Source organism: Pteropus alecto, unplaced genomic scaffold (assembly GCF_000325575.1).
Source record: "Pteropus alecto unplaced genomic scaffold, ASM32557v1 scaffold447, whole genome shotgun sequence".
Taxonomy (NCBI): Eukaryota; Metazoa; Chordata; class Mammalia; order Chiroptera; family Pteropodidae; genus Pteropus; species Pteropus alecto.
The window spans coordinates 540,131-550,803 of record NW_006440214.1 but is presented as its reverse complement, the minus strand read 5'-3'; the positions used below and the strand labels follow the sequence as shown (position 1 = coordinate 550,803).

General features: G+C 54.5%; 1 protein-coding gene across 1 annotated transcript in view; it reads left to right on the top strand.

Annotated features, from left to right (window-relative positions):
• PITRM1 (pitrilysin metallopeptidase 1) overlaps positions 1-10,673 on the top strand; it is a 34,170-nt gene that overhangs the window by 18,617 nt on the left and 4,880 nt on the right. The window contains exons 15-20 of the mRNA XM_025050525.1: positions 7,621-7,737; positions 8,839-8,971; positions 9,730-9,850; positions 9,953-10,029; positions 10,213-10,378; positions 10,609-10,669. Coding sequence (XP_024906293.1) covers positions 7,621-7,737; positions 8,839-8,971; positions 9,730-9,850; positions 9,953-10,029; positions 10,213-10,378; positions 10,609-10,669 — 675 coding nt within the window. The remainder of the gene's footprint in view (positions 1-7,620; positions 7,738-8,838; positions 8,972-9,729; positions 9,851-9,952; positions 10,030-10,212; positions 10,379-10,608; positions 10,670-10,673) is intronic.

Genomic DNA, 10,673 nt, shown 5'->3' with positions numbered 1-10,673 from the left:
AGCTATAAAATGGAATTATTCTTAATTTTTACTTCAGATAATTACTGGTGTATAAAAATGCAACCAATTTCTGGATTTTAATTTTGTATCCCGCTTCTTTACTGAAGTCATTTTTCCTAAGAGCTTTTTTGTGGAATCTTTAGGGTTCTCTGTGTATAGAATCATGTCTTCTGTAACTCATGACAGTTTTACTTCTTCCTTTCCTATTTCGATGCGCTTTATTTCTTGTCTGATTGCTGTGGCAAGGACTGCCCTTACTTTGTTGAATGAAAGTGGTGAAAATGAACATCTTTGTCCCGTTGCTGATCTTAAAGAGAAATCTTTCAGTTTTCATCTTTGAGTATGATGTTAGCTGTAGGCTTGTCATAGTATGGCCTTTGTTATTTTGAGCTCTGTACCTTCCATCCCCATTTTGCTGAGACTTTTTATCATATGTGGACATTGAATTTGGTCTAGTGCTTCTGCTGCATGGGTTGTCGTGATCAGGATGTTTATCCTGCATTTCGTTTGTGTGGTGTATCACGTGACGTGATTTGAAGATATTGAATTAGCGTTGCATCCTGGGAATAAATCCCACTTGGTCATGGGGTATGATCTTATTAATGTATTGCTGAATTCAGTTTGCTAATATTTTGTTGAGAATTTTTGCATCTACGTTCATCAGGGATATTGGCCTACAATTTTTTTTTTTTTTCTTTTTTTTTTTCCTTTCCTTTTTTTGGTAGTGTCTTTGGTTTTAGAATCAGGGTAATACTGGCCTCATAAAGTGAGATTGGGAGGCTTCCCTTCACTTCAGTGTTTTGGAGTAGTTTGAGGATAGGCGTTAGTTCTTACTGGAATGTTCGCTAAAATTCACCTGTGAGCCATCTGGTCCAGGATTTTAGTGTGTGGGGAGTTTTTGATGACTGATTTGATTTCATTAGTAGTAATCGGTCTGTTCAGACTTTCTGTTTCTTCCTGATTCAGCCTTGGAAGATTATCTGTTTCTAAGAATCTATCCATTCTTTCCAGGTTGTCTAATTTATTGCCACATAACAGTCGATAGTATTTCCCGATATTCCTTCGTATTTCTGTGGTGTCGGTTGTCACTTCTCTTTCATTTTTTATTTTATTTATTTGGGCCTGTTCTTTTTCTTGATGATTCTGGCTAAGGTTTATCAATTTTGTTCATCTTTTCAAAGAACCATTTCTTGGTTTTAATAATGATTTCTATTGTTTTTTTAGACTTTTTCTTGAAATTTCTACTCTGATCTTTCTTTTCTTTCTTTTCACTTTGGGCTTTCTTTTCTCTTTCTCTAGTCCCTTTAGGTTTAGGGTTAGATGGAGGTTTTCTGTATCCTGAGGCAGGCCTGCATTGCCGAATTTCCCCCTTATAACTGCTTTGGCTGTGTTCCATATTTGGAGATCGCTGTGTTTTCATTTGCATTTGTCTCAAGGTGCCTTTCGGTGTCTTCCTTGATCTCGTTATTTACCCATTCAGTGTTCCTCCGTGTGTTTGTGTGTTTTTCAGTTTCCTTCTTATGACCGATTTCTAGTTTCAGACCATTGCGATCAGAGAAGATGCCTGAGAAGATTTCAGTCGTCTGGAATTTATCGAGACTTGTTTTGTGGCCTGATGTGGTCTGTCCTTGAAAATATCCTATGTGCACTTGAAAAGAATGGGTATTCTGCTGCTTTTGTGTGACATGTCCTAAATACATCAACTTAGTCAGTCTGACATCAACAGCGTCATTTAAGGCCACTGTTTCCCTGTGGATGTTCACTGATGTCAGTGGGCTGTTACAGCCCCCTGCCAGGACTCTTACTGTTGCGGGCCCTTTATGTCCCTCAGATTTGCTGTGCGTCTGGGTGCTCCTGTGTGGGGTGCGTAGGTGTTTAACAAGAGCTGTCCCCGCTTGTCGGGGCGATGCCTCTCGCGTGGTGACGCGCCTCTCTCACTGCAGGCTTCGTCTCGAAGTCTGGTCTGTCCGCTGAAGTATCGCTGCTGCACCAGCTTTCTTCTCATTTCCGTCTGTATAAAATCCCTTGTCCCATCTCTTTTCTCTGATTGACAGCGGGTCTCTGGTAGGCAGCGTATGTCTGGGTGTCACTTTTTATTTTTATCCCTCAGCCACCCTATGTCTTAGTTGGAACATTTGGTCCCTTTCCAATTAAAGGGGTGACTGCTGTGTTCACAGTAACTGCCGTTTCTCCGTCTCTGACCGTGTGTCTATCTCTGACCGCGTCCGTCTCGCTGCTTTCTGGTCCCCGCTCTCATCCGTCGCCGCATGTGGGGGACTCTGCAGCGCTGTTCGGCTCGCTGGCTCTCTGGCTGTAGGTGTTTGCGTGGGCATCGCCACGTGCTCCCTGGCTCCCCGCCGTGTTTGCAGCAGGCTTTTAAATGGGTACTTTAAGTTCCCACACATCGTAAAATCACTATGGTTTTGCTCACCCCCCTCTGCGTTTGTTTCTGTCATTATTTTTTACTTCTTGCATGTTTGTGTGTCTGTTAATTTATTGCTGTAATTACACGTGATCTTCCTACTTTTTCTTCTCTGGCAGACTCTTTATCTCTCGTTTGCTTCTCAGCGATAGCCTGGCTGGGTAGAGTCACCTTGGTCGCAGGTCCTTGCTCTTCATCACTGGATACTTCGTGCCGGTCGCTCGGGCCTGCGGAGTTTCTGCGGAGGAATCAGCTGACAGTCTTAGGGGAGTGCCCCTGCGGGTAACTAACTGCCCTTCTCTTGCTTGGAAGGTTCCCTCTTTGTCTTTGACCTTGGGCATTCTAATGACGTGTCCTGCTGAGGGCTTCTTGTTCATCTCGTGGGGGGCTCTGTGCTCCCTGGGCTGTGTGTCTGTTTCCTCCACCGGGTGAGGGAAGTTTTCTGTCATTATTTCTTGAAACAGGTTTTCAGTTCCTCGCTCGCTCTCTTCTCCTTCTGGTGTCCCCACGATGTGAATGTTGTTATGCTTGATGTCGTCCCAGAGGCCCCTTAATCTAGCCTCATTTTTTAATCCGTCTCTCTTTTGCTGAAGAACACTCGCCAGCGGCGCTTACAGCTGTGGCGTCTGCCCGGAGAACAGTCGTGGACTGAAGTCCTAGCCTTTGCCCCAGAGCTCGCTTGCATGAAATGGCTCGCTCTCACCCTCATTCGCACGTCGCTCTGGTTCATCCAGGCTTTGGAAACACATGGCGTTATTCTATTTATAGCATTCTGTTTTTAGCTGTCAAATCCCTAGAAAACCGGACCTTAGGGCTTTGCAGGATCCCTGTGCTTGATGGGAAACGGACGCTGGCAGCAGACGGCACTTCGTTTTCCTAAACGGAAAGAAAGCGTTTTTCTCGCTGCCGTTCTGATCGGGCGTTTCCGCCGCCTTGTCCGCTAGATCACTCACCCCTGCGCTTCGCCGGATCTGTCGACTCCCTCTAAAGTATTCTTCACTGCAGTGATTTCACTCACTTCTCACTGACTCCTTTTTATGTTTTCTGTCTCCGTTTTGACATTTCCTGTCTCTTTGTTGAAGTTCACACTGAGTTCATCTGCTCTGCCCCTAAATTCGTCGAGCATCCTCATCACCAGTGCTTTGAGCTCTGCATCTGGTAGGTCGGCTCCATTTCGTCGTGTTCTTTTTCTGGAGTTGTGTCCTCTTTCCTTTGGGACAGGCGTCTTTGTCCCCCCATGCTGGCCGCCTCCTTGTGTCTATTTCTGTGCATTAGGTAGGGCTGCTACGTCTCCCAGTCTTGGAAGGGTGGCCCTGTGGCACAGTCTTCCTGGTCACCTGAGCTGAGTGCTCCAGGGGTGGACCTTGTGTGGGTTATGTGCTCTCCTGTTGCAGTTGAGTTGCTGGTGGCCCATCAGTGGGTGGGACTGACTGTCTGTGAGGGCTGGCTGTGACTGCAGTGGACAGGCCATTGTGTGGGGGTGACCTCAGAGAATACTAGTCACTTTAGCGGGGATCTGGTGCCTGGCGAGTCGCCCCTGGGGTGTGTCATTTGTAGAGCTGGTTGGGTGGTGCTCTGGTGTGGTCTGAAGCCAGCCCCCGGGGTGTGTTGGGTCTGGAGCTTCCTGGGAAGGGCTCCAGTGTAGGCCAAGGTCAGCCGCCGTTCGCACCTGGCTTAGGGCCACCCGGCATTTGGTTGCCACTTGTGCTGGCCTTGGAGGTGCTTGGGAGAGGCCACACTGTGAGCTGAGGCCGGCTGTCACTCGTGCTGGACAGGAACCTTGGTGGGTACCATGATGCGAGCTACGTCAGCCACCTCTTGTGCCAGGTTTGTGGCCACTTAGTTGAAGCTACGTTCCAGGCCAACACTGGCCACAGCTTATGCCAGGATTGGGGCCACCTGATGGGAGTCACAATGTGAGCTGAGACCGGTTGCCACTTGTGCTGGGCTCGGGGACACTTAGCAAGAGGTACAGGACAAAGCCAGACACTCCTTGTTAGGAGTTTGTGGACCTTTGTTTTGAGAGATTTTGGTGGGTCCAAAGCATAAGCCAAGGCTGGCTGTTTCTGTGGAAAAGCCCCTGGAAGCAGCTTGGGCAGGGCACATGAGTTGGGAGGGACAAGGTCTCGGCATCACCAGAGTGGGGCAAATAAATGGTGGTAGTCAGGTCAATAGAGACTCAGATTAGGCGCCCGCCTGCGCCTGCCAGCTGGGTCGGGGGAAGACTCCACAAAGGAACAATGGCGCCGGCCAGCACATCCATCCTCAAGAGAGCTGCCTGCCCCTGCCCCTCCAGCCCTCCCCCTGGAGCCAGACGGTCCAGCTCTTCCTCATCTGTCCCTGGCGCTCGTCGAGCTGGCGCCCCCACACTGGAGCCTAGAGCGAATGAGGCTGTGCATGGCCCTTCGAGGGGACACTCCGGTCTCCTGCAGCCCTCCAGCTCACCGGAACAGAGTCCCCGCTGGTTTCACAGCCAGGTGGTATGGGGACTCCTCTTCCCAGTCCTGGAGCCCTGAGTGGAGGGCCTGATATGTGGGGCTGGGACCCCTCACTCTGGGGGCCCTCCTCAGCCATAATGTCCCTCCCGATTCTTAATCACTGCACATGGTGTGAAGTGGGACCTGCCCTCTCTGCGTCTCTGTTCTCCTGCCAGTCTCGACATGGCTGCTCTGAGTGTCCTTAGTTATAGGATTCTGTTCAGCTAGTCTTTAGGTGGTTCTCGAGGGTGGTGGTTCTGTGGCTCGGTTGTGATTTTGGTGTGATCATATACCGTATTTTCTTCATTCATCAACTGATGGACACTTACGTTGCTTCCACATCTTGTCTATAGTAAATAATGCTGTAACGGACATAGGAGTGCATATTTTTCAAGTTAGTATTCTCATGTTATTCGGATAACTATCCTGAAGTTAAATTGCTGGGTCATAAAGTAGTTCTGATTTTAATTTTTGAGGAACCTCCATACCGTTTTCCGTAGTAGCTGCACACAGCTCCACTCCCACAGCGCACGAGGGCTGCCTTTTCTCCACATCTTCACCAAGACCTGTTTGCTGATTTATGACCAATCTGACAGGTGTGAGGTGATGTCTCATTGTGATTTTGTGTTTCCCTGGTTATTAGTGATGTTGAGCATCTTTTCATGTCTGTTGGCCATCTGTGTGTCCTCTTTGGAGAAATGTCTATTGAGGTGTTCTGTCCATCTTTTAATTGGAATGTTTGTTTTTTGGTATTGAGTTGTATGGATTCTTAGTTTGGATAGTAATCCCTTCTATGATATGTAATTTGTAAATATGTCCTCCCATTCTATAAGTTGCTTTCTCATCTTGTGGATGGTTTTCTTTACTGTGTACAAGCTTTTTAGTTTGATGGAGCCCCACTATTTCCTGTTGGGTTGCTTTGGGTTTGTTTTGCTATTGTTATAGAAGGTATTTTTAAATTAAATGTATTGAGACACACTGGTTAATAACATTATGTAACATTATGTACAGGGATACAGCTGTACAGTTTGCCATCTGTGTAGTCTATCACGTGCTCACCACCCAAGTCTAGTTTCTGTCCGTTATTATATATTTGACCCCCTTTGTTCTCCCCCAAACTCCCATCCCTGAAAACCACCAATCTTTGTGTCTGTGTCTTTTTGTTCGTTCATTTGTTACTTTTTTTATGTTCCGCATACGCGTGAAATCGCACGGTTTTCGTCCTATCCTGACTTACGTCATGTAGGGCGAGACTCTCGAGACTCATCCTTATTGTTGCCAACAGCAGTTAAGCTGCCGTAGCCAGTACGGAAACCGCGGTGGGGTCCCTAACACTGAGCAGCAGAGCTACCGTGCCGCCTGGCCACGCACGGAAACCGCGGTGGGGTCCCTAACACTGGGCAGCAGAGCTACCGTGCCGCCCGGCCACACATGGAAACCGCGGTGGGGTCCCTAACACTGGGCAGCAGAGCTACCGTGCCACCCGGCCACGCGTCTTCTGGGAATTCACCCAGAGAACACCAGACGGGTTTATGGACGCGCACACCCCATGTGCGTGCACCCCCGTTTGCAGCAGCCCAGGCACAGACATGGTCAGCTCCCCTTCCTAAGTGACGCCGTGTGCAGGAGATGGTGCCACGCTCAAGCCCTGGCTCCCCGGGCGACCAGGCTGCACCTCGAGCGACTGGCTGGAGGGCATGTTAGGGAGGTGTTTTCCGTGGGCGGCACACAGGGCTGTGCGCTTGGTGGCTCCCGCAGGCCGGGAGGGAACCAGAGTCCAGAGCGCAGGGCAGCTCCAGTGGGGAAGCGGATGGGGGTTTCTAGCATGTTCCATGTCCCAGAGCACCTCCTCGTTGGGGTGTGTGGGGACTGGCCCTGCCATCTGGAGGCCGTGGCCCGGCCAGGGAAGAGACGATGCCGGGTTCCCGTGCATTCACAGAGGGGCGGGTGTTGCAGAGGGCGAAGGGGGTGGCCCCGTGGACTGTCAGGAGGCCGCGGCATCTTCGGGTCACACGGCATTAGAGAATGTAAGGGGTGAGGGTCGGCACACTTGTGGGGCTGATGACCAGGTGACAAGGGCTATGAACGCCAGAGGCTTGAGTGTGACGTGCGCCAGGGCCAGTTCAGCCTGCCCTGAATCCCACGTCTGTGTGAGGGGCCAGGCCCGTGGTCACCTGGGGACATTGACGTGCGGTCAGGGCAGCCTGTCAGACCCTGGGCGCTGCTGTGTGTGGTGACGCAGGTGCGTGCTTGACGGTGCTTTGACTTGCATGCCACTCTGCTGTGGCCGATCCCCCGGAGCCATGGGCCCTCCCTGCTGAGTGGGTGGTCTGCGCGGAGGCGGGCACGGGGCCCCCTACTCCAGTCACAGCGGTGGAGCAGGCCCCAAACGTGGGCGTGCGAGCATTTTTATGACTCGTGAAACATGATTATACAAGCATTTTATCGAGATCAGTGAATATGAAATAAGTAGTAACAGAAGTTGCTGAACTTCAGTCCAGCAAGAAAAGGTTCGCTAGCCTGAAAAGCAAGTCACATCTCCCCAGGGCACCCGGAGGTGGCGCCGACCACTCCGCGGTCACTGGGGGCGCTCACGCCCTGCGCTGTATGTGCACCGCTTGGGCAGGCAGTGCCTTGCCGCCTCAGTGACAGGAGGTGACAGGAAGTGACCGGGGATGACGTGCCCTGGGCCTCCCGCCTTCCCATCCCCCTTCTTCCTAGGGCTGCAGTTGCAGACTCAGCAGAGCGAGGCTCAGGATGCATCCTGTCTGCCAGCGCTGAAGGTGTCGGACATCGAGCCCAGCACGCCCTGCACGGAGCTGGCGGTGGCCCTGGCAGGGCAGGGCTGTGCAGCTGCGGTGCCTGGCCGCAGACGAAGCCACTGTTTCCCACGTCTGCCTGCCCTCACGATTCCTGAGACGGCGCGCTCAGCGACAGCGGGCTTCTCCCTGGCGTGGGTGGGGGTGTCCTTTGCTCTGAGCACTGTGACAGGCCCTGTGACCCACACTGTGGAGTCCGGGCCTGGATGCTGCTGTGGCTGCATGAGGTGCAGCTGGCTCTCAAAGGACACAGGTGCCCTTGGATTCCCGGCCACACGCCCAGCTCATCACTAGGACAGGTGACACAGCTGGAGGGGCCCAGGAAGGCTACACGGCGCCTCCTGCGAGGCCGGGGGATGGAAGGGAGCTGTAGACGCTGGCATCTCGTGTTTGGTCCCAGAGGTCCTCCCCAGCGTCACTGCTGGTGCTGGCTTCTGGTGGGAGGCATGGGGCCTCTCGGGACAGTGTCCCCATCAGGCACAGCGGGGCCCCGAGGGGTTAGATAGCCGCCCTCCCTGACCCAGACACCTAGTGCCACTCAGAAGTGCTGCGCAGCTTGCTGCCCCGAGAGGCGCCCCTCCCCCACTGCTGGGTCACGGGCGTCCCCCTCACCTCAGCTGGGGCGAGTCCCGCTGACCCTTCGACCTCCCACTGACAGGCGGGGTCTGTCAGTGGTCGTTAGAGTCTGTGACAGGCCTCGGGCCCTCTGCTGCCTTGGGATGCTGGGCCGGGGTGTGAAGATGCAGTGCACAGAGCCTCCCCTTGAGGCGGCCGGGGTGCCAGCAGGGCACAGACACTCTGTGCCAGGGCTGCACGGTGGCCGTCAGGACCGGGGGGTCTTGTCGGGGCACATGAGTATCATCGGGCGGGGTGACGTGTGGAGTCACCTTTCTCAGGAGCAGGGGTGTAGGGTGCACAGCAGCCTGCATGGCGGGTGGCTGTTGTCCCTCAGCACGAGGACTGTCCACCTCCCTGGGACCAGGGCGCAGCCGGGAAGGGTGTCTAAGGCGCAGCTGCCAGAAATGCGAAGCCTCCCCCCGCAGAGCGTCAGCCCGGTTAAACCCCGCACCAGGGCAGCCACAGCTGGGGAGAGTCTGAAGGCCCCGCCCTGTCCCCGCAGCTGGCGACGTCGCGGTGCAGTCGTGTGTGCAGCCCACCAACGGCGTGGCCTACGTCCGGGCCTTCTGCAGCCTGCCTGCCCTGCCTGCCGAGCTCCGGCCCTACGTGCCACTCCTCTGCAGGGTCCTCACCAAGTAAGGCCCGGGGCGGCGTGGCATCTGCAGTGGGGTGCGCTCTGCACGGCGTGGGGCGCGTCCAGCACCACCGTCGGCGTCTCGCTTCGCTGCGTCCCGGTGCACAAGGGCAGTGTGTGTGCGAGACGTTGCTCGTGACAGTCGCGCTTTCTTACTGAGACACAGCCTCGCAGCACTCTGAGCCGCGCGTGTCAGGTGACGAGGTGTCTCCCGCGAGACGGGTCTCTAAGGCTGTGACGGTGGCGGTTGTGCGTCAGGGCACCCATGTACGGAACCTGCCCCGTGGGCCCAGGGTGGCTCACAGCCGTGGCGCCTGCCTCTACCGCCACGCTGGCATCGTGGTCCCTTTCGGCCCCAGTAGCAGATGTCTGGGCCGTCACATGCCTCGGCCTGACTCCGTTCTCACCGGGAGCTGCAGAAGACCCTACCGAAGCCTCATCCGCGCTGGTGTGACCTTTGGCTTTCTTAAAAATGCAGAAAGGCTTGTCCAAATGTCGCCCCGAGACTACCAAATAAGCGAGCAGGTGGTCTGTGTCAGATGCTCTGACTGGACGGACGAGGGGAGTCTCCGGAGGCATCTGACAGCCGGCCCTGGGGCGGCGGCTCGGGGGTCGGGACGTGCTGAGGACCCCTGGGCAGGACACCCTGGTCTCTGGGGAGGGCCAGGCGGACGGCCTGCCGTGTGCATGGGGGGGCGGGCTGCACTCCTGGGGTTACCTCATGCAGCCGTGACTCGGAGCCCTCTCTCCTGTCCCCAGGCTGGGCTGCGGCGTCCTCGACTACCGGGAACAGGCTCAGCAGATAGAGCTGAAGACGGGCGGCATCACCGTGTCGCCACACGTGCTCCCCGACAGCTCGCACCTGGACACCTATGAGCAGGTGGCATTGCTGTCGCGGGCCGCTCAGAGGGCTGTCTTCGGTGTCTGTATTTTCCTTTTAAATTGTCATAATTCATTTCTTCCTTTTTCTTCCCGGGTCCAGGGTGTGCTATTTTCATCGTTCTGTCTGGATCGGAACCTGCAGGACATGATGCACCTGTGGGGTGAGATATTCAACAGGTGACTAGGAGCATGGAGACGCTGGCCCTGGGCGCAAGTTGGGCGGGCGGCCGTGGTCTCGCAGGCTGCTGGCTTCCTGGGCATTCCTTGGCTTGCAACATCTGACAAGCTTTCCGCGACATGCAAGGCGTCTGGGGGGGTCTGGACGGGTCTCCGGGAGCTTAGCACGCTCTGTATCCATAGCCCGCGCTTCGAAGAAGAACAGTATTTCAGAGTACTGGTCAAGATGGCCGCTCAGGACCTGTCCAACGGGGTCCCAGACTCAGGACACCTGTACGCATCCATCCGAGCGAGCAGGACCCTGACACCCGCGGGGGACCTGCAGGAGACCTTCAGCGGGATGGAGCAGGTGCCAGGTGGAGGGGACGCTGGTTGTTCTGGGTCAGTCGGGTCTCCCAGGGTAGCTCTCAGGAAAGCTCCCTAAGTGACCACGTTTCACAGGAAGTAAATGTTTTGAACGAGCTCCCTCATTCCTCCTCCAGCCCCCCACAAGCAGCACAGCGCCGCCCCGGGCTGGGAGGGGCGCGGGGTCCCCTGCACCGGGGTGTCCGTCCCTATGTGTCGGTCCCTCTGGCTCAGGTGAGGCTGATGAAGAGCATTTCAGACGTGGCGGATGTCCGACCCGTCCTGAGCAAGCTCCTGCT